The sequence below is a fragment of the Euwallacea fornicatus genome, chromosome 39, assembly GCF_040115645.1.
Source record: "Euwallacea fornicatus isolate EFF26 chromosome 39, ASM4011564v1, whole genome shotgun sequence".
In the NCBI taxonomy this organism is placed as follows: domain Eukaryota; kingdom Metazoa; phylum Arthropoda; class Insecta; order Coleoptera; family Curculionidae; genus Euwallacea; species Euwallacea fornicatus.
Genome location: NC_089579.1, coordinates 868292 through 895000, shown reverse-complemented (window position 1 = coordinate 895000; position 26709 = coordinate 868292). Strand labels below are relative to the sequence as shown.

Sequence of the window (26709 nt, the reverse complement as noted above, 5' to 3'; positions counted from 1 at the left end):
CTTTAAGGGTGACTATTAAGAGCTGATTTTAGAATTACTATAAGGATACTGTAGAATTCTTCTTCGAGGGAAGGAACGAGTGTAAAAATTTCTGGAAGAAATGCGTTGAGAATCATGGTTTCTTTAGGTGTTCGTCGGTGAAAAGTGTGCCTAGGCAGAAGACGAGGGTGTTATCGAGGGGCAGCTCGTTTAGGTGAGATTTCATAATGTTTTTCCGTTGATTTGTAAATTGGTGAAGCTATCGCAATTGGCTGTCCAATAGAAAAAAATTTTCAATGAAATGTTACTTGAGGTTTGCAAAATTTTCACAAAAATCGCGTTCCTGGTTTGTTTTTTTTTGTTTGTTGTTTGTTGTTTTTTATTTTTTTGTTTTTTGTTTTTTTGTTTCTTTATATTTTTTTGTTTTTTGTTTTTTTGTTTTTTATTTTTTATTTGTTTTTTATTTTTTGTTTTTTTTATTTTTTATTTGTTTTTTGTTTTTTTTGTTTTTTATTTGTTTTTTATTTGTAATTTTTTTGTTTTTTTTATACAACATTGTAAGTTCTATCTTAACCGTTCTGTGAGGAAACAATCGTCTGTTAGCCTAAAATATTCAGGTCGAGAATTGAATTTTAATTCTCTTTCTTCGACTTACTACTATTACTCGTTGTGGGGACTTTTAATGCGACACGTCACACGGCTCACGGTGCCCGCACGGGGCCATTCAAATTCTCGTCTCTCTCGTCGTTGGGATCTCGGTGACCGTGAGAGATACGAGGTCGGTTGAGTCGGGGCAAGGTCGCGCAATCTGGAGCTCAATAAAACGTCCTTTCAACGCAAGATAGAATATTTGACGTCTAACCCACAGATTTCAAATGCATCACCGCTTTGTGGAAGAGAAAAAGCGGCGATTGTTGAGGTCGTTCGTTTTTAATTATCTCTTCAAACGACCTCAGGGCAGAAGATGAGTCTTTTTTCAAAATTTCGCCTTTTCACGGATGTCTCCGGAAGCGTTGAAACGACATTTCATTGGGCTCGAAGTTGCGCGACTTGGCCCCAATTTAACGGACCTCGTATCTCTTACGGTTACCGAGATCCCAACGATGAGAATCGAATTTGAATAACCCTGTATATACAGGGACTTTATTATTACAATTTTTTTTGATAAGGGAACACCTACTGTACATTATATTATAATATACAAGGGGTAACCTAAAAGGAAACGCGAGTTCCCCAAATAAAGACTAAGTGAATTTCACATGTTTTTTTCATAATATACAGAGTGTCTCGATAATACCGATTCGTATGTTGGGAATGCATCGTTAAGTTTAGTGATTGCAGTGACGTATAGCATAAAAATTTTGAATGGGGTCTAATACTCAAAAGGCAATCTGAACTGTTAGTATAGATCATGTTTGTGCATAGCTACGTTCCAAACGTCTTTTACTTGCGATCAGTGTTAACCGATTTTGTTATACACGTCCGTACCGATAACGGCTACATTAAGCACGTCCTTAACGTTACGGACGATTTCACGATTTTAACTATTAAAAAACAAGACTTACCGAGAAACAATGACACATTTTGGTGGTTATAACTTCACTGTTGGTTATAGGCAACGTAGAAGCTGTATGCGAAGCCCGGTTTTTCAAAAATCCCGCCAGCGCTACCAGCAAGACAATCACTTACTGAGGCCTAAAGGGCAGTTGTTACTTTATATATTGAGTGACCTTAGCTTTATCGACTAATGGTAGTTAAAAGGGCCTCGTACAATCCCACTGATTATTGCGGGAGATTACACCCCCGTTCCCTTGGGGTTAGTCGAAGTGTTCTACTCTCAAGCAAGTCCCCTGAAAAACAATCGAAGCAGATATTGAGGTTCCCAGGACGAGTCTCAGGCATCCCAAAATCACTTTCGATCTTTTAGTTTTAGGAAATGAATCATTAGTAAGAAAATGACGCAACGTGTGATCAATAAATCACCTTCCGAGATACGTGACGTTCATGGGAAATAGGATGAAGTGTGTGGGATGAGAAATACAATGTTTAAAAGCTTGTTGCAGAAATAGTCCCGAGCACGTAGGCATCTAGAGCTACGGTAAAAATGCATTCAGGAAAGAAATGTACGGCTGGACTGCTGGTTTTGGTGCGATCGTGCCTATGAAATAAGGTTTTATTATTACTGCCTGTTCCCTCTCGTGCCGCAATAATAGATTCCTGCTTCGAATCATAAGCTTGTATTCAGCAGACAAACATTTTGAATAAAGCGAATTAAACGCCATTTTTGCGCTTAAATATGTATATGAATAGGAACGTAGCGGAAAAAAATGTTTTTGTATTTGTATTTATTTGTATTGTATTTGTATTTATTGTATATATTAATTGTATGTTTATCTATGATAACATATAAAAACTTTCTTGGTTTAATCCACGCCGCCACCGGTCACCATTTCAGACGCCGACTCCCAGGGTGGCCACTTTACACCGGAGTTTGTTTTAGTTAAATGTTCTACCCCGAAGGAGATACAGTGATGAATGAAATGCGTCAAAATATCAACAAGACTCTTCTTTGACATTTAAATTCATTTCCAAGACCTTTAGATCGAAAGGGACACTGTTTGGCACATAACCCGCGCAAGCGCACTCAACTCATTTTCACCTGACGAACGTGTTTAGGTTAGATGTTAAGGCGCCCAGCAACTACGAATTATACGCATCTGTCCGTCTGTTCCTCACGATTTAAAGAACATAAATATGTTCTGCAGGTTCTATGAGAATCATTCTTTTTTTTTTTAATTTTGCTTGAGAACATCTTGCGGACGAGCAGCGGTGAGACTTCGCACAACTTCATCGACGAATGTTTTCGGAATTTTAGAGACTATAAGGCGACGAGATCGAGACAATCTTCCTGTACCACGCATGGCAGACGCATCAGAGGGGAAAAACTCAATGCCGGTTTTTAGGGCGGATGAGACTACGTTCGCGACTGACAAACCGCAAAAAGATAAACGAACGCAGGGAAAAGTTCGGTATACCGCGTGCGTGCGTTAATCCCGGCGAACGTGAAAAGTGTTGCGCCCTCGAGGCGGCAGGATCTTCGAAAGAGATTCTCCATTGACTTGTAGAATAAGAAAGTGATTGCGTCTTCCACTAACCCCCTTTTCTCTTATCTAGGTATAGCGGAAAGACTCAAAAGCAAATTGTCGAATTCGTCAGAGACAACTACGTGAAACGTCAAACCTTCCAAAGGTAAGTTGCATGCTTCTCCCCTACTTACGTCTCACACTAAAGTCGTGGTTGATTACATGTCAATGCGCAGAGACACTAGTGCAATTATCGCAGATATTGACATAGACAGCACATTTGCACTTTGCTAGTTTTTCTGTTGGAGGTTTTGACAGATACAAGCAGTTTCAGAACTTTGACGCATAAACGAGTTTCGTTTTTTTTTTGTGATAATCCGTTGGGCGTAACGGTCATTTTTCTTTTTTTTTTTTTTTTTTTTTTTTTTTTTTTTTTTTTTTTAACGAGGAAAAGCGACAGTCTTAACAAGACGGACCGGCACTGAATAGTTAAGTAAGCCGACGCCGATGAACTGCGAATTGGACGATATTTCCGCAGCAGGTCCATTCCATTTCGGCCTTCTGTAGAAGCTAAAGCCAGATAGCCGCTTATCGCTTTGTATTCATCTGGAACGACCCGTTGCGACATTGATTAGTATTTTTGTGGCGTGTGGAGCATGTTTGTTTTTAGCCTTTTGAACATAAATCCGGAACGACTTTTGCAATGCTGTTTGCGACTTAATATCGATCAAATTTGCGAGATTGCTTGTCAAGGGAAGGAGGAAGGGTACTTGCAAAGCAACGCGCCACCGCTCCTTCCGTTTAATTTTGCACGCGAACCCCCTCCCCGTGGGGATGAAAGTCACCCCGGGAAGTTGGGCGGGCGTTTCGGCGCGAACTTCCGACCAGCTCAACTGGAAGTTGCACCGAAACGTGGGGCGGAGCCGTGCGGCGTTGCTTTGTCGAATTCTGTCTTAACCGTCTTTCTCATCAATAACTCTTTTCCTATTATTTTCGTGTGTAACTTTACGGTCTCTGCGTAGAAGCGTTCTCGAGGTGATGCGCCTCGGCTCAGCAATATCTTTTTTGAAATCGTTCTCTGCAACTGCCAAATTTATAGATTGCGCCAAGCGAGGGGCCCCGTGCAGACGAACTCGAAGGTATTTAATTCAAAGGGTTAAAAATATTATGTCCACCACTACTGAAATCCCCCTTAGGCTTCCGTACGCGCCAGCTCTGCGAGGCTGATGAGGAATGCAGCTCGTCCAAGCTTTGTTTTTTTTTGTTTTTTTAATAGTTCGGACACATCTCCGATTTCGTTGAGTTATTCTGAAAACGATGCTGTTCCTCAGCAAGAGCGAATATATTAATTTGTTGGCATGAGGAGCTAAGTGTTTTAAGTGTTGAAGACCTTAGATTGACTTTCCTCGTTCCTTTGCCCAGGTCTCACTCATTCCGACACTCGAGTGCGCACTCGAGCGCCTCCAACGTGCACACAAGTGCGGTTGGGAACAGCATAAGCGCCCACCCTCTCCTTCCCTTGGCTGCCAGCAGTTTGAGCGGTAGGTAACCCCCCTTTTTTGTTTTTGATTTTGGTTTTAATGCTGCTTTAACGCGACTGCGCCCCAATCGATCCCCGGGGAGTTTGCATTGAGAAAACGCGTTTCCGGTGCCGAGCAGCGTTGCCGCATCGCGCTCGGCGATGCGGCAACGCCTAGATCGGCCGATTCGATTTGTACGGCGTGTGCGTGCGTTAATTGTGATTAGTTTAAGAGGAGTTTTGCCGAATTGAAATTAACACGTCAGTTAACCTTTGCGGCCTCTCGAATCGCCTCTGCGGTTGGTAAGCCCGAGGCGGGTCGCGCAGTCGAAGAACGTTTCGCTGGAAGAAAGCTCGTGGCGTAACGCACTCTCGTAAGTCGCTTACCCGTTTTATTTTTATTTTTTTTTTGGTAAAAAACGAACTTACCGTCCAATCGGCCAGTTGACGCGGGAGTCGGCTTAACTCCGACCGGGCAGGGAGCTCCACGCAGGTGGGCAGCTCTGAGACGCGCCGTGGAGGGTTTGCGTCGCGACCTGCCAAACTTCTGAAACCGTCTCGATCGGTGCGCACGCGCGACTTCGTCCGAAAGAACGGCTCAGAAACGTGCAAAGTCATTTGTCTAGCGGAGGTGACGGCAAAATGGCCCGACGGAAGACGGGGACGCGACTGGCACTAAATGGACCCTTCGCCGTAGGGGCGGCCTCAGAATCGGAGCGATGCCACGCGAGGCCGCAGTTCGAGCCCCAAATCAACGTCCCAATAATTAGAATGAAAGCGTCTTCCATTAATATCGCCTCAGCTGCGCTTGTTGCTGAGAGGTTGCTCTGCACATGCGCTCACTTGCCGCGCGAAACGCACCACCCAGTAGTACTAACAATTAAGTCTTTTAAGGCAAAACGATGCTTCATGATGGATTTTACATGGAAATATCAGTTCATTTGGTTGTTGATTTGTGAGCGAGACATCTCACAATGCCCTCAGCGAGACAGCGTCGAAGTTCCTCCCACGTTTCGGACTGCGACAGAGGGCGAATTGTCTGCACGGAGGAGGGTGGACTTTCTCTCCGTGAGAATTGAACCGCACCGCGATTGCGACAATGCGGTCTAGAAGAAAGGGGTCAGCAACGTCGTCCAGCTGGACGTCCCGCAGCAGCGACGCACGTGAAGGTCGCCCCCCTAGACGGATGGCCGCTGGTGGTCGATTTCAAACGACAATGTCTGCCGCAGTAGATCGGACCATGGTGGGGTGCGATATGCGTTGGTCGAAGATCTTGTCTTGTGTTCGTTCCAAGCACCCCAAACGCACGTCGCCACGTTCTGAGGCCAGTATTAGTGCCCTTCGTGCAAACTTCACCAAATGGCATTTTCCAACGGGATAATGCAGGACTACACATTACTCGACAATACCTGGAAGAAGCACGATTGGAAATGCTGCCTTGGCCTGCACGGTCGCCGGACCTGTAGCCCATCGAACGTCTTCGGGACGTGGTGAGTCGCCGTGTTCGAAATTTACCGAGGCCTCCTAACAACCTACGACATCACCTTGAGGTAGCGTGGAGTGAAACACCCCAGGAGGATATTGATCGTTTGTTGCTGAAACATGCCGCGAAGAGCACGTGCTCGCATTGCCGTACGTCACTCATTATTAATTTTTTAATTATCAAATGTTGCATCTTTTTACTGAAATTTTGGTCATTTGATACTCCATTATGAAGCATTATTTTGCCAAAGTTACGAGACAATAATTATTAGTATTACAGGGTGGTGCACTTCATGTGAAAGTCAGTGTATGAAACCGTACACCAATTTCGTATTCAATACTTCAATCAATACTGCTACAGAAGTCATTATTTTTTCGTCCAATTCACCATTTTGTCACGAAAAACAAATTTTTAACAATTGCAGTCTTCGGGTGGATCGCGTAGGGCCGCGGTCATTTGCGGTATGAGCGATGCTTCATTTGACTCTTTCATTTCGAGCGATATGTGACGTAGGTGACGAACGCCACAGGGCCATGACATGGCTGTTCCGACATTAATTACATAGGAGTATGGCGGCCAGGCACTTTTTTTAAATTTTTTACTTTGTTTTGCAGTTCGCAAGCTAAATTGCGTTTTTGAACGCAGAGCGGTGTCCTATTTTGAGCCAGTAGGGCCTTCGGAATTTTGCACTGATCGATACCAATACACGACCCCGTAACACGTGTAAGGGCAAAAACTGAAAACACTTGCGTTGCAGCCCGGCTTTTCGAGCTGCTGATAACTTTGCCAGTAAGATACTTCCATAAGAACCGCTCGTTACAAGAGCTATCTGCTTTAGAGGCTCGCTGGCACTGTAACAAATCGGTCTCGAGGGCGATGTTCCTCGCAGTAGGGACTTTGTAATTTCATTTGAAAAACACGCGGGTTTTCTATGCTCTATTCGATACTCGCTTGGAAAATGATGACGAGTATGAATAAATTCGTAGTGGAAGCATCCAAACTCTCAGCGTCCCTGGGCTCGATGGGCGCGGCAGCGGGGACGGAGGCACGTGGGGTCCGCGGACGCCCGGCTTCTCCGACGACGAGATCAGCCTCTCGCCCCCTCGGCACAGCTACATCCTGGACCTCGGTCACCGACACCACCAGTACCAGTACCAAGGCCACTGTTATGGTACCTCGGCCGCCGGCTGTTGTTCCGACGATGAGCTCGCCTTCTCCGACGGAGACGCGGTCGGGGTCGGTCGCGAGCTCTGCGACCGCGAGCCCATTGGGTTCGCCGGACAAGGGCACGCCCATCTCCGCGGTCACAGCCAATCGGAAGCTTGTGTCGCCGCTCGCCGTGCGCGCGGCTGTTCACAGAGCAGACACCGGTAAGTCGACATGCGTTCAGTGAGAATCTCACGAGTGTAAGGTTCTGAGGGAATAAAACAGTTCTATTTTTTTCTTTTTTAAGGTGATTTCAGAGGGGGTTTTTAAATCGCGACAACGTACAAATAGTTGTTTTGGGCCATGAAACCTTTTTGAGTCTTCAAAACGCCGAATTTTGAAATAACCCTCAAAAATGATTTCAACTCTGTTGTATTTTGGCATAAATTTCTCCCATACCCACAATCCATTTCGTTTCGAACCGAGGCCCATGCAGTTCTTTTTATTTATCAATCACTTGTACCTATTCGTCCGTCAGTTTTTCACTATTTTCATCCTCCTCCCTCTTCCTCGTCGTCCTCTCCTCCCCCTCCTCCTCGTCGTCCTCTCCTCCCCCTCCTCCTCGTCGTCCTCTCCTCCCCCTCCTCCTCGTCGTCCTCTCCTCCTTCCTCCTCGTCGTCGTCCTCTCCTCCTTCCTCCTCGTCGTCGCCCTCTCCTCCCTCCTCCTCGTCGTCGTCCTCCTCATCCTCCTCCCTCCTCCTCCCTCCTCCTCCTCCTCCTCCAATACATTTCCCATTAACGTACTAACAACGCCCTTTTTACTAACTTTCCTAGGTATCATCATTCACACTCACATTACTTCGCGGACGCCCTCTAGTCACAAATCAGAGGGCAGCCTGGACCACCCCATCCCGTCATCTCAACCGTTCGTTGACAATTACCTCCCCTCGCAGACTCAGTCCCAAAACGACCTAGGTTCCTCGCCCAGGCCGGAAAGCCCCATGGAATATTCTTACGAGCCGACAAGTGTCCCTGCTAAAAGAAAGCTTTGGCAGCGCAGCGCTAGTTGTAGAGACTTGTACGACTTTAGTTTCGAAGAGACGGGGAAAGCTAAACGCAGAGCGAAATCCCCGAAACCTCTCGAAAAGACGGTGGTGAGCCTGGATGAGCGCAAACAGGACTCGCCCGTCACCATATACGACGACCATAGGGCTTTGTATAGTGCTAGTTCGCGCGATAGTAGTTTAGAAATTCAGCAGGACATAATGGCGACCCCTGCGAAATTGTACTCGAGTAGTTTTCCTGGGACTGCGTCCTATTCCCAGGAGTCGGTCGAAGATCCTGGTAATTATGATTTGCGGGATTCGCAGGAGGATTTGTCCCACGACAGCTACGAGCTGATCGAGAAGTCGGACGATAGCACCTCGGTCGACTATAAGAAACCGAAACCATTTAACACGAGGAGCTGTAGTCTCGATTCGGGGAATTACATGCCCTCCGACAGTGACTCGGACCGTGGAACTCGGCAAAGGTTCAAAAGCGTCAGCGACCACGACATTTTCCTGATGGAAGATCCTAGGGACCTCCCCAGGGAAATCACCCCTAGGAAATCGGACGGGAATTTTTATAAGCAATTCAAGCAGTCTTCGAGAACCTCAAGCACCGAGTCCAAGAGCGATTACTACGAGGCGAAGCCGATTAAGTCGAGCAAGGAGAGCTTGAAGAAACCTTGCGGAATTGGTTCGAGAACCTCCAGCCAAGAGTCCAGGAGCGATTACGAGACCAAGAAGTCCTTAAGGAAAAACAGAAGCGCCGATAACTTGGAAAGGCATTACTTCGACTCCAGAACGTCCAGTGTGGAGTCCAAGAGCGAGTATTTCGACGCATCGGCGAAGCAGGAGGACGTGAAGTATATGAAAAAAATTGACTACGATCGGAGGATCAGCTTCGAGAGGAATTACGGCACCCAAAAGCAGAGACACGTACCGTCAGATTCGGTTTTGCCGGCGTACCCCGACTTCTCCGGAGACGTCTATTTAGATTCGGGACACGTGTACACCGTCGAGACCGAACAGAGCCTCCGAGTGGACAAAATCCTTTCGGACATCGAGCAAAACACCTTCCCGATAGCGGAAAAACTGCATTGCCTCGGCGAGCCCTCTCCCTCTAAAACCACGCACATTTGGCCCGAAACCATCGTGGGCTTGTCCACGGAAATCGATGACGTCAAACACGTGAACAGTTCTGGTGCTCAACGATCAACCGAATCCGAGAGCAACATATTCAGTTTCGACGAGGATAGAATTCAATCGCTGCAGGAGAGCAGCGACTTCAGCGATCACGGCTTCAGCGTCGTGCCCAACATCGACTCATCTGTCGCCAAGAAAGAAGTCAGAAGTTACAGGGAGGTGTTCATGGAGATCGAACCTCGGATATGCCACGATTTGCCCTTTCACCAGCCCATCGAGAGAACTAAATCGGACCCCAATTCGTTAGCCAGACAGAAGCTTAACCACAACTCCCGAAGGCTGCTTCTGATGCACCAAAAGTCGATCGATTTGACCCCCGCCGAGTCCAGCGATGAAGACTACTTGTACAAGCAAATTCCCAGCGCTCCCCCGATCACGAAGTACAAGGGGATTCACTTCGAGATGCCCACCGCCGAATTCGGTCACTTCGACATATTGAAGAGGGACATCGAAGGCCAGAAGACCAAGTTCGAGGTGCCCAAGAGCCAGTTCGAGATCTTGGGAGCCAAGAACCAGGCGGATCTGATCAACTTGCCTCCTAAAGACGAGGACATCTCCTACGTACTCCACAAGAGGCACATTATGAACGGCACCTCGCAGAAAGAGGACGTTAAGAGGTATGCGGGCGATAAGGAGGGAGGAAAAACTTTACCTCCGACGGACGTTCCAGAGTGCAGAGTTGAGACGTCATTCTTATTTACCCAGAACATTGACCTGTCCAAAGTTAATCCGGTCACTTTAGAAGTGGACAAGACCATACCCCCCGTTCAGCTAATATCCAGTCCCAAAAGGGACATCACCCACATCGACCCGTTGGTGCTGGAAACCCTGAATTCAAAACTCAGCCAGATTGAAAGCGACTCTCCGACCAGTTCAAGAACTGAGAGCCTGAAACCGTTGCAAAGACTTGCCATTAAACCTGACCCCAGGCATTTGAAGTTAGATTCGAAAATCGAGGAGAAAACCATTCAGATGCCGCAGAAGTTGGAGGAGAAGAAGCCTCTGGTGGAACCTTCCAAGGCCAAAATTATGGACAAGGGCAAGCCCGATATCAAACCTAAGAGGGTCATCAAACCCAGAATGCAACCCGGCAGGAAAGGGAGTAAAACCAATAAAACCAAAGTGAGGATTACTTCCTTCAGCTCTGATGACGAGTCTTTAGACTCGGACGATGTCTTTGGAAGTGCCGAAGCTACTCCCACAAGAATGGAGTTCTCTCCTCCTCAGATGAGGAAAGAAATGGAATCAATACTTAAGTATGAGTCCGAGAGGAAGTACCTGCAATATACAATGTCTTCAACTGAGGTCGAGGGCTCGCCCCCGACCACAAGGAAAAAAACCGATAAGGACATTCTCAATGGGTTAGATCCGAACGCCCAGCAAACCGAACTAAGGAGGATCTCGGAGAGGTCATTTTCGATCCCCAGTTCGGAGGACGAATTTAATATTAAATCTACTGACCTCCAAGCCGTGTTCGCAGAACCGGCTGAACTGTTGAGGACGTTAGAAGAGGTGGAGAGGGAAGACGGAGACAGGTCTTTGGATGAAACGCTGAAGGATGACCAAACGACGGACAACGAACTTACCACCATAGACGATGAGCGTGCGAGAGAGAAAGCTCTGCTCCAAGCAGAGATCGAAAACGATTTGAAGGACCTGAAGGTCCCTGCGAAAACTAAAATAACCGAGATAATGTCGCCCTCGTTGAGGAGCAAGGGGCAGAGCCCTCTTATTTTCGCGCATGCCCGTTTGAACCTCTCGGAAGGATCGGCTATAACTCTCCTGCAGAAACAACAAGCTCTGGAATCCCCTCTGCCCAGCCGCCGCGCGAGGAGCTTGGACGCTCCCATAATCCCCGTTGCGAAGCTACCCCCCTTGAATTCCTTTTCAAGCAAAGATGACACGGTGGACGAGGAGGACCCTAATCACACCGACAGGGAGAGCGGGTTAGATCACCTCATAAGTGCCACTTCCACCGAAATATCTGACGTGGAGACGGGGGATTCCAGGAGGATCGTCGGAAACGGGGTCGTGCCGGAGCAAACTTTCCCAGTTGTCTGCGAGCGACCCAGAGCGGTGGCGAAGGAGGGATCACTGGGAGATAGCGATCAAATAGTGCCCGACGTTAATAATGTGAAAATCACCGTGAAGACCAAACCGAAACTGCCGCCGAAGGGACTGGCTCCTCCCAAGCCCCCCAAAGAGAGCATCGGCAAGAAGCCTCAGCTTTCGAAGGATGTGAGAGCCAAGGAGAAGCCCAAGCTGTCGAGGCAGTCCTCGAGCAAACAATCTTTGAGGCCCAAAGTGCCAGACTCGGCGATTGCGACGAAAGAGGATAAGACCGCGACCAAACCCCCGCTGGGGCCGAAGTCCAGCTCGACCGAATCTAGGAAAGGGGCGAAAGAGTCCAAAAGAACGCACAAGCTATTTACCGAAAAAGCGGTATCGGCCGAGTCGGAAGTAAAGAGTGATGACGATAGGAACACGTCACTGTCGGCCCAATCGTCACTGGCCTTGCCGGAGATTAAGAGGACCAAGAGTCAGGAAATGGAGCCCAGTAGAAGAACGATCCCGAAGGAGAAAGCTAGATCTTTGGAAAAACTAGAATTGAAGAGGCTGGGGAGCAAAGAGCGTACGAAGAGCCAAGAGGAGAGCGAAGAAGTTATAGCCGAACGCAGGAAGCTGCAGCAGATGCTCTACGAGACGGCGATAAAACAGACCAAAATCCTAAAGAGTCCGGTTAAAGACGTGTTACCGGTGTTCCCTCAAATTGAGGAAACGGTTAGAGAAAGAGGAGGAAAGCTGGAGATCAGCATTAACACGATTGAACCGAATGTCTCTCTGGAGGAAGCCATAATAGTTACTAAAAGCCCTAAGAAGCTGGATAAAAAGCTGGACAAAAAGCTGACCAAGAGCTTGGAACTGAATCTGAACGGGAACGACCTGGAGAGGGGAGTGCAACGGATGGGCAAAAGCCTGGATTTGGAGCGGAGCAAATCCGAAGACGAGGCTGACAAGTCCACGGAGTTCGATTTTAAACCTGAAACGATTAAGAGCATAACCGAAAGAGACAAGCTCGAAGAGGCCTCTCCGGAATCTTACGCCCTCCACGAGACCGTCACCGCGGACATTCACACGGAACCCCTCGGGGAGCACCACGTGATCTTGGAGGGTACCAGTTTAGACGTCTGGTTATCCGTCGGGGAGAAGGACGAGAAACTAAAGCATATCGAAATTGTCCAATCCGGGGGTGATTTTTTTGAGCAACGCTGCTCCTCGCCGAAACCCCCAGATTTGAGAAAAATGGACACTAAAAGCAAAAGCTCCTCCGACTCGATCAGCACAGAAAAGCTGAGCTTCGGCAATTCTCTGGACATCAAATACATCGATGAGTCCGCGGAGTCGTCTTGTAGGTCTGACAAAGACAAGGAACTGATGGCCGAGATGCAGAAGGCGTCCAACACGATGAGCAAGTTCATTAGGCGCAAGCTGGAAAAGAGGAGAAAAGACTCGGATGAGAGCACTCTGATGCCCGAGAGCTTGGTGCGGATAACCAGCGAAGACGAGTCTTTGACCGAAGTGAGTGACCTGAGACCTGAAGGTGTGGACACGAATTTCTTGATGGTGACCGTGACTGATCACAAAGATGCCTTATTAAAGCTAAACGCTGAGAGGAGCAGATCCGAAGACACGGCCTCTTGGATGACCGTCGAGTGCGAAGAATACGCAGGCGCGGAAAGCTCTTTAGATTACGATAACGCGACGTTAGATTCCCCGGAAAAGGGTACCGAGCAGGAATCAGAAGCTAAGAAATCAAACCTGCTTGAGGCGGGTACCAAGCAATCCAAGCTGAAGCTCATAAAACGGGCCTCTGACCAATCAAAATCTAGCGATACCGGGTCGTGGACCAGCGGAGAAAAGGAGCTGAGTCCCAGCAACGTGAAGGAAACCGACGAGTCTAGCGTCAGTTGTTCTTTGGGGAGAGCGATAGGTTTGAGCCAGAACATAGAGATGTTCGCCACGAAAGAACAACTGGACAAAGCGTCGTCGCACTCATCCGACGAGCCCAAGAGCCCGAGGAGCCCCAGAAGTCCGAGGATCTGCGTCCTAGGGCGCGCTTTTACCATTGACGAAGGGTCTCAGAAACTCGAAGGATCGAGCTCAGACGAGGCGAACGAGATTCCCAAAGACTTGGCCACTATAGACGAGCTGCAGAAAGAGACCACCGACTCGGACAACGAGAGGGTCAAGAAGCCCTATCCATTTGAGGAGAAGTGGTCTCAAGACTCGGAACTGAGCCAGAAGTTACATAAAAAGTTATCGAAGAAGTTGTCTTCGGGTGAAAAATCTTCCGTGGACGATTCATTTTCGGTGGGCAGACGCAATAACCTGGACAAACCGAATTTACTCTCTGTGGAGAAATTGTCGACCGAGTCGAAAAATTCTTTGGACACAGAATCCAGTTCCGGAAGTCTGGGAGTAGCTGTCAGGACCCAGAAGTCCGGGGACATCCCCAAGGAGCTCAGTTCCACCTGGAAGCCGTTTCCCTTGGACAGCAGCGGGTCTGAGAGCTTCGACGACAACCTCTTGCCCCCCGATCAGGATTTGGAGAGACACGAGTATTTCTTATGCAAAGATTCGGTTGATTTCACATCAATGACGGACGTCTACTATAAGGCCGACGACGTGTCGGGCACGGAGCTTCCCGAAGACCTGGCCAATTTCCCTGCGAACTTCAAATACCCCTCGGTAACGTCATTAGCCGGCGCCACTGAGATCATCGGCGCGTATTCGGGCGGGGGGTTTCTATCTCGCACTTTATCCAGAATATCCGAGCGAAGCACCAACTCCGAGAAGTCCAGTTTAGAGGAGGACTCCACCAAAGCGAGCACTCAGAGCGACAGCATGAACGACGAGTCCATGGCATCGAGCAATCCCCAAGTGAGTGCTAGCTCTGAGTCCCCAAGTCACGACCACATTTACGACGAGAAGAAGACGCCTACCAATGAGAAACCCATGAGCTTCGCGAGCAGCAGTGCCAGCAAGGCCAGCAAACTACAGGATTTAAGCAGACATAGCGACAACAAGCCTAGTACCGATATCGCCCCTAACTTCAGTAGCTTACTGCAGAGGCAGATCTCCGACGATAGAAGGACGTCCGCCGAGATGGCCGAACTATCGATGGACGACATAGAAATTATCACCTCAGAGAGGGGTTTGAGGTTGAAGCGACAGGGATCTGACGATACTATCATCGACGAAGAGTGTTTCGAGGAGCATCAAAGGATGGAGAAGGAGAGCAGTCAGGAAAGCGAAGACTGGCCTCTCCCCGATATTCCCTCCCACACTCAAAAACCTCTGCTGGCTATGCACGAGCTACCTAGCTCGGACACCTCGGTACAGCTCACCACTCAGCTGTATGTACCTCCGAGCAAAAACTTGCCGAAAACCTTCGGACTGCGGAGTTCCCTGAAGAGCCAGGATTCTGAGCAATGGCCCAGCCCTCCGTCGAGCGTGCAGGACCCTATAGTAGAGAACATCGAAACTTACTACATCTCCCCAGCAGAGGAGGCATGTAGAGTGACTGTAGAGTCGAGCACTCATAGCACCTACGACAATGACTCGAATAGCGACGATTATAGAACTGTAGATTTCGACATGGAGAAGACGCACACTTACGAGAATGTTGCGGTCTCCGAGCACATCAGTGAGAGCTTGTCGGATAGTCAGAGCTGTAGCGTGGGACCAAGTGGAATTAAGATAATTCTAGAGGAGAAGACTCAAGAGTCGAATTCTGACGAGGAATTGAACATTTCTAATTTGAACGACGACGTTTTCGTCGATGTCGATGACAATGCTCCACGCAGTGAGCAGTTGCGGCCGCCGACGGCCTTAAGACGCAGCACCAATTCTGAAGAATCCAGAAGTGAGAGGAAAACTTCTCCTGCAGGATCGCACAGTTCCTATAGCGAGGAGGACTGCACGAGCTCGGTGGGGACCAATCTTGAAGATGGAACCGTGAGGTTTGCCCTGAAACCCACTAAATGCACCCACAGTTCTCACTCCGAGGACACTTCCATCGCTCTAAGTTTATCAGAGTGGTCCAACAGCACTAATACTGTGAAATTTCAGAATTTGTCCAGCAATAGTGGGACCACCAAGAGCAGCTCCGGTCTAAAGAGTGATGAGAACTCTCTCACTGACATAGCTCAAAGCATTTCTGAGTGGTCTTCGACTCAGAGCAGCACCTTGAAGGCTCAGCAGCAAAGCGTCAGCCATCCGTTTCAGAAACTGTCGAGTACAGCGTCCACTGGAGAGAGCACTCTGACGGAGCTGATACCGAGCATTTCTGATTGGCCCAGCCCCGATGGTAAAGCTTTGGGGGCGCAGCAATTTTTTCCTCCCGCTTCGATTCCAGAGAGGGCGCCTACAAGACTGGGGTCTAGCGTCGATATCGAGGACATCGTGCAGGATCAGAGGAGTCCGAAGAACATTCCCTCTGAAGATTTTTCGATTTTTTCTTCGAGCTTAAGCACAAATTCCTCCAAGTTTTTTACCAAGAGCACCGAACGGCCGATGATAATCCCGGTGCAAGTGCAGTCAGACACAGACAAGAGCAGCAGCTCCGTGGAGCATAAAACCGTACACACTCAGCGATACGACAAAGAGAAGAAGGGGTATTTGCAGAAGTACCATTTGGCCGGCTCGGCCGTGTCTAAAAGCACAGATAGGCCCGTTAAAGTCAATTTGAAGCTGGCTAAGTGCTCTCCTTACTACTCCAGCAGTCTGAGCAGCGAGAGTACTCCCTTAACGGGAACTAGTCCAGTTCCCATGAGTAAGACTGCGACAGTGCCTCTGACCAGAATCCATAAAAGGCCGGTTTCCAGAAGTCTGACCCACGCCAAGAGTCCTCCCAGCGAAAACGACTCCACCAGCTCGGTGGAATCCCCCAAGAGCAAATCTGAAAGGGAAAGGAGGGGCTACAGGAGGAAACGGCAGCTGCAACAGCAGAGGAACAAGGCCAAATGCGACAAAGATCAGCATGTTATAGACGAATATTTCTACGTGGAGCACGAGCACGGCCTGACCGAGTACAGCGAATACATCAGGGAGAGGAACATGGAAGAAATGGCTTCCAATTTCCAATACGAATCTGGATTAGTGCACGACTCCCGTCACTACAACACCGAGGAAGGTTACTATCCAGATGGAGATTCTCAGTCTGGATCCGATATTTTTCGAATGGAGAGAGAAGAAGAAGACAGACACGAATTCTCAGAGGGATTTGACGTCAGTTCCATTCCTCCGCCACTGTTGGAGGACGATTTCGAAAGTGACCCGACGCCGCATATTTGATTTTAATAGATTAGCCATTTTATAGGCCAAATTTCTGCTTTTTTTGATGGTTTTCGGTTTGGTTATCGGTCCTGTTGCTATCGTGCTCTCATTGTACGGGTGTCTCATTTTCTTTGGTTTCGTCGTGGTTTGCTGATTTGAGCAGAGATCGAATCAAAATGGAAGAAACCGAAGTGCGCTCGTTGAAGATCAAAATAGTACGTTTACGACCCCTTTCCCGGGCCGTTAGATGTTAATTCGCGTTCCCGGCAATCATCGACCGCTCGCCAGACGTGAAAATTACCTGACGAATTCTCACGTCTGAGCTGAGCCGATTCGTCGTCGCTTTTGCGGCTGAGCGTACGTACCGCCGATCCGCGGCGGGATTGTTCATTAATTGATCTAGGTCACATCGACCATGGTCACCGGGCATGCGCAACCTCTTCGATGGCACATTTGACATTTTTCACGCAATTCAGCTTCGCTCCGCAGGGGGCGTAGTTTGCCACGGCGAAAAACGATCGTTAACCCGTAACTGCTGCTGACGCCAAAACCGCCAACCGCGGGCCTACCCCCGTGGACCCGGTGGTCGTGGTGGCCCAGCGCATTGCTTACTGGAAGGTTGGATAAACTTACATTGTTGCGAATTGACAATCTAAAAGTTGCCAGTTTTAGAACTGCTGGACGCGTAACTGAAGCGATTCGACGCAATTCGGACGAACGGCAACAGCGCATTGCTGGCAAGTGTACTTTTTGCAATTATTGCAAACCGCATTCGTTCTACTACTACTACTACTACTACTTTGATGTGATTATTCCACGTTAGTCTGTCTACCTACTTTGCTGAATCTTGTTGTGGGAGAGGGACTTCAAGCAGTTTCACAGGAGGGCATCTCCCCCTGCGCAAGGCGAAGGTTGCCCGGCTTGATTTGCTTTCACACGCATTCTCCATTTTCCTAGCCGCTCTGCCAGTTGCTCCGGGTATCGTTGGGCGATTAAGGAGGCAGCTTCTGAGTTTCGACGTCTAACGAGAAGCACTGTGTCATCCGCGAAGGTTGGCGGCACTCCACCTCCGAGGGGGAATATCGCTGGCACATGTCGCGTAGAGGAGGGGTTCCGACACGGATGTCGCGAAAGCGCGGGCCTCATCAACTTGGATGTAGAAATTTCCGCAGCTGAAACGAGCTTCGAGCAATAAGCAGCATTCGGGTAGTAAGCTTTTAATTTTGCACGACAATCCGGTGTGCCGCACCCTGTCGAGTGCCTGTCGGACGTACTCTTTAGTTCGGAGAGCTCCCGTCATGTGATGTGTCGCTCTGCGGCTCGTTCGCACGTTCCGTGTCGTTCTCGGAGTGCGAGGTGGTGGTCGGGAGTGACGTCATTTAGAGCCCGTTCATTTTTTATTCTTCTTAGGAGAACTCGTTCGAACGCTTTGGACGACGCTGGAAGAAGACTTGTTGGACGATCGGATGACGGGAAGTAACGATAAATTTACGCGACTGAGGCGGCTTCTTACACCAAGACGCCTCCTAACCGACTGACCGAAAAAACGCACAGATGACCGGTCAGCGGAAGATGGACTGGTCCGCGTTTTCCCGACGGCAGCGTCAGCACTCGCGGTGCACGGAAGTGTCGGTTGAACGTCCCAGAAGCGCTTCTGCCCACCACGTTTGCGACAAATGTCTTTCGCGTAAATTGCAACGATGAAACGTAACAATTTCTGTGTAAATGACACGAAACTTATCGACATAAATTGGCGAAAGGGCAAACAGACGTCACGACCACCGGTGGGTCGCGTCGGCCCAGCAGCGCGGATTTCTCGAGGCCCGTGTCTTGACCGGGGCTGAAAGTGACGCACGTAAAATCGCGAAATCTTGACAAAATGGTGAGCAACAGGTCTGCGGGTCAGTCTGGCCCCGTCAGCAGCAGTTGCGGGTTAAACTCGACCGAGTGAAGCTGACTTGCGAAGGGATGACGAGGCGATTGTTCATCTGGCTTTGAACACGTAGCGCGGGGCTGCGCCCCGCGCGGGTGAGCGCGATTTTATAAAATCAAAATTTACTTATCGATTCTATAGTGGAAAAAATACGATTCTTTTGCTTGTTGACCGCTGTCACGCACGTTTACTTCTTCGTGCACAAAACCCCTCCATTTTACCGGCCAAAAGGCTCGTCTCGACTTCAGGTAACAGCCCTCAACGACGGGCCTCGACCGTCGCGGAATCGCGTTATTTTCGTATAACAGTAGTTTTTATAACTGTTTCACGAATTCTAATACTTGCGTGGGAACCAAGTAAGGAAAACCAAACAATCAAAACCTACCAGTATTGTTAGTGCCAAATCTGACTTGTCGTCTTCCAGAGGTGAACGAAATCTTAATTGTTACCTTGCAGAGTTCCTCTGCCGCTTTTACCCGTCGCGCTCTCCGTAGCAGGAGGGCGAATTTGCTCGCGCCACGTTGTAGATAACGATATGCACGGTTGATCCAGCGGCGGGTCCGATATCCCGTCACGGCGTCCCGAAGCTGAGAACCTCGTGTAACCGTTCGATGAGAACTCATCTCGATGAGCATATATTCCGTTAGAGCTTGGGACATCTCCCAATTGGCTCTTGGGGGAAGAACTGCAGTCAATTGCGCCGATTCGTGCGAAATCGTCGCGATGAAACGGCGGCGAGGACGGAACGATGTAGAACACGTTCCGAGGCCTAAAGCTCAGCGCTCGCTCGTCTTGGTTCCAGCAAATAATCTCTTGAACTCTATATGTAGTAGTCAATGAATCTTAACGTACTAGTATTGTAAGGACGACCCTCTTTAATTTTTGTGATATTTAATATACCTAGTTATCCGTTATTGTAATGAAATATCTAGCGAAGTAGCGATTGTACATATTTTTGACCCTGTAATGGATTTTGTTACGAGAGATAAATGGATGTTGCCTCATTACAAAGCGATTTGTACTAGTTTTACAATGCCGTTAGGTTTTTTGATAATTTTAGCGTATCGTTATGGTTTTTAAGGATCCTTATTGTAGATGGGAAATTCGGCACGTGCCGGTTAAGAGCTTTTCGGGCAAACGCAACGGCCGCCCCTTTCTTTCCATACTCGAGTTTTCCATGTGCACTTCCTAAATTTATGAATTTGAACAACTTTAAGCACCTATAACGTTCGGAGTATTGTAAAACCGCAATGAAATACATGAGAACTCTTCTAAAGTCATCTATTATTTAACATTCTTAGTTAGTTAAAGAGCGGAAAGTCTGGACGCTTCCACAGGTGAGCCCTTTGTGATTTTTGGTAGGACTTTGATATGTGGTATTGTTCGTCGTTGCATGCGAATGCCTTTATTTCCCTAGGAACCATAGCAGATTACCTATGAGTACCTCATCCAGTGGCGTTTCAAGCACAGTTTTTGCGATTTTGCGTAACTTGTTAAATCGGCTGTACGAGCGCTTAGATCGGGGAGGTTCCTTAGCAACGTTTGACCGTAGTCCCTTGCAGATGACCGAAGGGAGAACCAGCAGCGGCACGGAACCGATTCCTCCTTTAACGCAATCGACAACAATAACTTTTACACGTCCACGCCGACCTACAAGACGGCAAACGGCAACCTGTCCAACCTGTCGCTGGAGGTCTCGAACGCGAATTACTCCCTCACCAACAGGATGGACGAGAGCCTGTCCAGGAACTACGAGAAGGAACAGCTGATGAACAGCATTAACGGTGAGAGTTAGTCAGTATTGGACACGCTTACCAATTTTCGAATGTGCAAATTTGTTTCCCAAGTGGCTTAATTGCTCATTAACACACGGGGCGTCCCGCAGGCGTTTCCTTACGTTTTAGTACGTCGAAAAATGATGCGCCTCCCCACGTAAGCCGCGTTCCAATAATGCTTCATTCAGGAGATACGTGACAATATACAGGGTCGTTCGCGGTGAGTGTCCTACTGAAAGTTTACGGGGTTCTACAGAGAGAGATCTGGAATTTTGGAGTTTGCCGAATTAAAATATTGGTCCGCTGACAGATCTACGTGCAACTGACGCCGACTCTGTCATTTCAAACACCCTGTATCTCATCGCGTTTTGCAATCTCCCGGAAGACTCCAACCTCAGTTTGTCTATCGCATGCCGCAGCTGCGACGAGCCGTTTTCGAGATAAATGATTTTTTTTGACCGATCTGACAACAAGCAGCTCTAAACGTCTCTTCAGCTACCGCTGCTGGAGGGTTGAAATTTGAGCTGCAGACCCTCGTTAGTGACCTGTACCTTTTGGTATTGCTCATTTTTTGGATTTACACACGGGGAGTGGGAAATTTAGTGCGATTTCGGAAGGATATGAGTACGAGTATTAAATGGGAATCTTAAATAGGACACCCCGTATATTTGGATGGCATCTGAAAGACCAGTAAGTTCCCTATCGGAAAGTATTTTAAAAAAAATGAATATTTCAGCTCTTCTTGAGATATTGGCGAATGTTAGAATCTTTGAGGGCATAAACGATTTTTTTCAATTTATAATTTAAAGCTTTAATCTCCATTTATATGGTTAATTGGACATCAGATTGGGAATTTCTCGAGCTTAGATATGGTTTTTGAACGTTCAAATGGTCACAACTCATTTCACATTCGTGGTGTGACGTCAAAGACACGTAGAAATTTCAGTCAAAAACATCCCCACTTGCCTCCAGTGGCTGAGAGAGGAAACTTCGAAGATTCGAAATGAACTTTCGCAAGTGCGGTTGCATTCAGTCCCAAAGAACACGGTCAAAGTCGGCTGTTGCGTGCTCTAAAGAGAACGAGACACACATGCGCGCGCACTTCCGCGAGTTTCCATATGTGTTTAGTTTCATCTGCACAAAGGGACTTAGGAATTTTCTGCTCGTCGATGGGACGTATTTGAAGGAAAACCCGATTTCATAATTGCAAATCCATCACGATGATGAAAACAGACGTAAAGTCCAACTATACGTTTATTTTTAATTAAATTGATTGTTTATTAATACGACGTTAAATTATAATGACAATTTGGTGGATTGATTCTTCATTTTGAAAAATATCCCCCTTATCCCTTATGATCCGGAATACCACGCAAATCAATGTTGACCATAAAAACTCCTAAAGTCGCTCATCTCGGATGATCGCTTAAGGATTTGTATCATTTCTAATTTGAAAACATTTTCCTTTGCGGCCGATTCCTTAAATTTTTATTTAAATTAAACGTTCGCTTAATAAATAAGTTTCAAGGATCTATCTGGATTTTCACAATTTCTAATAAGCGGGCAAATGAAAGGCGACTGCCGGTGCGCGCGCACGAGAGACTTCGCTGTGCGTCCAGGAAACTTTAGACGAACTTGCACCTCACACCGGTGACAATTCTTCGTTCGTGGATGACAATGCCAGACCGCATCCAGCCCCGATCGCGCGCGATTATCCAGACGAGGTTGGCACTCGGCGTTTAGCGTGGCCGGCGCGCAGACCCGATTTGAGCGCGATCGACCGTTTTTCGGTTTATCTCAAACGACGAGATCTCGCTGCTGAGAACTTGCCCGAGCAGGAAAACGCCGTTCGTCAGTGTTGAGAATAGGCTGTATGAAATGATACATTGTTCTGCTAAAGACCACTCGGAAGGCGAGCCAGTGGCGCACCACTATGCCATTTTCGTCATCCCTATCGGTAGCCCATACGGCCCCGCAGAAGGGCATCTCGAAGCCTTCGCAAGTGTGTTCAATTTTACATCCCTTCTCCACTTTAGACCTGAATCTAAAGCTTTGTCTTAGTTCGGCCATTGAATGAGTTTCTGACGACGTTAATGACTTAAAAGTCGGTAATGGCGCAACACGCCCCGAGAATTCGTCACGACGAACCTCTTGGACGGCGTCGCGAGGCGCATGAGCGAAGTGGTTGTTCGAGCTAGATGGCTGAAGCCGTTAAAAACGGGAAATTCGGTTCATTCATCAATTTTCCTCGTCGGCGAACGTTTGACGAAAAATCGGGAAAACTGAAGTAAGCTAAAGCTGCCCGGCTTAACGTGGGAGAGGGAAGCCCGTTGTAATTCCTTTGAAGTTCATAGATGGCGCGCTAAGTTTGTCCATCAGTGTATGACGTCATTGCGTGCATTTTCTCATTTCTCTTGCTTTTAGTCTCGAAGACGTCGAACGGGACCAACACCACATCGACCACAATCATAGCCGAGATAGAGAACGACCTGAAGAAAATAAGAACCAGACACCTAGTGGACAAGTCTTATTACATAGCCAAAGAAATTCTAATGACCGAACTGACTTACAAAAAAGACCTGGACGTAATCAATGTGGTGAGTATTTCCCTAATATCCAACAAATTCTTACAACGTCAATACCCCCCGAGGCCGACGGATTGAACCTGGCGGAGCTTGCTGTCCCCGCTATCGTAGGACGTAAGATTTACATTGATATATTCTGCGTGCATGTGTTTGTCCCGTACGTTCTTCCACCGATCGATGCTGGACAGTTGCCTAGTTAGATTTGTCGACAGATTAGTTTTAGGACGTCGATCCCCCTTCCATCGAGGCGAACGCCAGACCTTACACTGAGATTTTCACGCACCACTAGGGTGCCACTGCCTGGTGTTCTGTCGGCAGTGGTTATGTGGTATTCGCCCCGAAACGGGGCTTTAAAAACCTCCCCTCGTCACCCTGGGTCCCTCCGGACTCGCCGTTAAGCGTTGCTTCAGGGAGGGGGTATCCTTACTCCCTCCGCTAGCTTTCTCCTTTCTCCTTAAGGTCTCGCATCTTCCTGTTCCCGTGCAATGTCCCTTCACATTATACAAACTGCATTTCGCCTCTAGGGAAGAGGAGTGCGGGGGGCACTCCTCCCCACACACAAAACTGCGCCTGCTTCTATCTTTTCCCGTTCAGTCTCCGGCCAGATGATCCATTTCCCATCATCTATAACACCTATCCATTCTCCATTCTGCATCGCACGTGCCTCGCCCCCAAGAAATGGATCCTTCATCAATTGCTCCGCCTTCTTTTCTTCTACCACAAGTGTTACCGCCTGCATGTCGCCTCTATTATCCATCGAGTCCCCCAGCGAATATTCTGTCTCTCTCAATCCTTCGACCTTTTCCATTAATGCCTCTTTCACCTCATCTCTCCTTGTAGCAATGTCCATCCCCATAATACCCTCTTTTTGCTTTGAATTGCCTTAAATTGTCTCTTTAATCTCCCTAGCACTTTTCTCATTCCTCCCCATTGTCACTAAGATTTTACCTTCTTTTGTTGTACTTACCCCCCGTATTTCTTTGTCCCCCCCCCTTACACTTTATTGAGTTTCTTACACTCACCGCAGCTTGTTCCAAATGTACCCCCGGTGTCCTTCCCTCGATGAGTGCATATGTCTTTTTTTTCTTTGTTTTTCACTGTTTCCCCCTGTTTGTTAGTGTATATGGTTATTTTTGTATCCTCCTCCCCCCTTCATCCTCCCTCCTCCCCCCCCCCCTCCTCATCCCCCTCCTCCTCCTCCATAAACTGCCAGCACCATTTTTTTTGCGAGGAGGTGGAAATCTTCTAAAGACACCTGACCCAGAGTGTGGTTGGGGGCAGGTAGTGTGGGATTCGAGCTTGCGGAATGGCCGAAGTCGCCCGCCTACCCACTAAAACCACCTCCCCTCTTCCGCCCCGGAACCGCCGTTAAGCATTACTTCAGGGCATGCCACCACCATTGTTCTTAGCCCTTCTGTGCTTATTCCTGTAATTTGATGCATGGCAATGCACTCCCCTCCCTCCATCTCTACATTTTTCTAGCACCTCATTTTATTTTCTGTTATGTTTTACCGCATTCCTAGCGTTATGAACAGCTTATTTATGAGAGTTTTCATCAGTCGTTCAGGGAAGAAGTCAGCAAAGAAGAACCCGAAGAGTGTTCCATCCTCCTCTCTTTGATAGCTCCGCTGGCGCAGGCGCACGGGTTTTTAGTCGAAGACCTCAAACAGAGATTGGGAGGTTGGGATGGAATGGGGGGGGCTAAAGCGACCGCAGGAAAGATTGCAGACGTACTCCTGGCACACTTGCCCCCTTTATTGCCCGTGAGTAGCGTTTTCTCGAGTTAGTTTTGTAGATCTCATGTCGTACGTCCACAGATTTACGAAGAATACTTGGACGGGCATCTGCTGGTGCTGGAACGGCTGGACGAAGCGTTTAAGAAGAACCAGAAGTTCGAACAGCTTTATCGGGATTTCGAAACCCAGAAAGTGTGTTATTTGCCGTTGACCACTTTCGTGCTCCGACCGTTACATAGGTAACGTAAATTTTGGTGGAATCGATAAAATTTTTAACAAACTGGCAACGTTGCGATGTGGAATGTCCAGCATGGAGGAAAGATCTATCGTGAAATGGGGCGTTAACATTTAATAAATGTACCGGTGTGCGCTGCATGTAAGATACCCGCGGTATATTTTACACGTTTTTCTGCGTTTTTGCGAGTTATAGAAGAAGGAAAACATCAAACGTCGAAAATTTTAGTTTTGAAGCCAAAATTAAAGTACTGAAATAGATTTTGATCTTAATATGGCAAATTTTCGGGACACTGTCCTGTCCTCACCTAGAGGCATTCTGGGAAAGCTTAATGTCCATTGGACACGTTTCCCAGGAACCTGAACGATTGTCCAATCAAAGACGGTGATGAAACCATATTGAGCATTCCATTCACCTCGTCGTATTTTTGGAGTTGCTCCTACATCTACAAAGTAGGAGGAAATTAGCTCTCCACGATTTCCAATCAGATCAATTTTCAGGTTGTTACAATATCAAATCTTGCTGGAACGTCTTTTAACGCACTACGGCCCGAGCCATCCGGATCGCTCGGATTGCCGCACTGCATGCGACACCTTGAAAGACCTAATGCTGCCCGTGAGAGAAACTCTAGAGCATTCCGAGAATCTCGCGACCTTATGCGAACTCCAGAGAGATATTGTCGGTTTCGACAGCTTGATACATCCCGACAGAAAGTTCATCCGGCACGGGTGTCTTCTTAAGCATTCGAGGAAGGGGTATCAGCAGAGAATGTTCTTCTTGGTGAGTGTCGTAGTTACCTCCATCAGCCATCCTCGAGGTAAATTTTTGCAGTTCTCTGACATACTCCTCTACACCTCGCGCTCGCAAGCAACTTTGCAATTCAAAGTTCACGGCCACATGCCCTTGAGAGGCGTGCTGATCGAAGAACCGGAGGGCGAATTGGCTTACAGTGGGTTGATCATCTACGGCGGGAATAGAGCCTTAACCGTGGCGGCCAATTCTGTAGAAGAGAAAGAGAGGTGGCGACAGGATCTACAAAATGCCATTCAACTGGCCAGGGATAAGTCGGATACGAAAATTAACTATTTGAGCCTTAAAAGTTGCAGTAAGGCCTGTGAATTTCCTTTCGAATTGCGATCGTATCGTTAAATCTCGACAGGTTCATCAGATGAGCACATAGATCAGCAAACCAACGACGCTAGCACACAGACCAAGCCGCAGACACAGAGGAGCAACATGACAGTTCACGTATGTTGGCATCGGAACACCAGCATAAGCATGCGAGACGAATTGATGGCAGTTGAGGTAAGATTCTCCAATAAGCCGTGCAAGGTCGAGGCTCTATCTTTTTCCTTTCAGAATCAATTGTCTGGCTATCTACTGAGAAAATTTAAGAGCGGCAACGGCTGGCAGAAGTTATGGGTAGTCTTCACCGAATTTTGTCTCTTCTTCTATAAAGATTGCAAGGAAGATTTTCCGCTGACCTCCTTGCCACTGCTGAGATACACTGTTGGGCCTCCCGAACCCGAGGACCAAATTGCCAAAGATTTCGTGTTCAAGTTGCAATACAAAAATCACGTTTACTTCTTTAGGGCGGAATCAGAATATACTTACAACAGGTACGTCTCTTATGCTACGGGTCCTGGTG

General features: G+C 47.9%; 1 protein-coding gene across 3 annotated transcripts in view; it reads left to right on the top strand.

The window, feature by feature from the left end:
- The window catches only part of Cdep (Chondrocyte-derived ezrin-like domain containing protein), a 48549-nt gene that overhangs the window by 21247 nt on the left and 593 nt on the right, over nucleotides 1–26709 (top strand). The window contains exons 7-18 of one of the 3 annotated variants that reach the window (XM_066301326.1): nucleotides 33–193; nucleotides 3154–3228; nucleotides 4485–4603; nucleotides 7051–7434; nucleotides 20293–20514; nucleotides 22930–23102; nucleotides 24650–24853; nucleotides 24908–25065; nucleotides 25562–25841; nucleotides 25893–26166; nucleotides 26221–26366; nucleotides 26421–26680. In XM_066301326.1, the coding sequence (XP_066157423.1) occupies nucleotides 33–193; nucleotides 3154–3228; nucleotides 4485–4603; nucleotides 7051–7434; nucleotides 20293–20514; nucleotides 22930–23102; nucleotides 24650–24853; nucleotides 24908–25065; nucleotides 25562–25841; nucleotides 25893–26166; nucleotides 26221–26366; nucleotides 26421–26680 (2456 nt within the window). Of the gene's footprint in view, nucleotides 1–32; nucleotides 194–3153; nucleotides 3229–4484; nucleotides 4604–7050; nucleotides 7435–8044; nucleotides 20007–20292; nucleotides 20515–22929; nucleotides 23103–24649; nucleotides 24854–24907; nucleotides 25066–25561; nucleotides 25842–25892; nucleotides 26167–26220; nucleotides 26367–26420; nucleotides 26681–26709 lie in introns of those variants that run through there. The other 2 variants (XM_066301324.1, XM_066301325.1) reach the window with 2 other exon arrangements.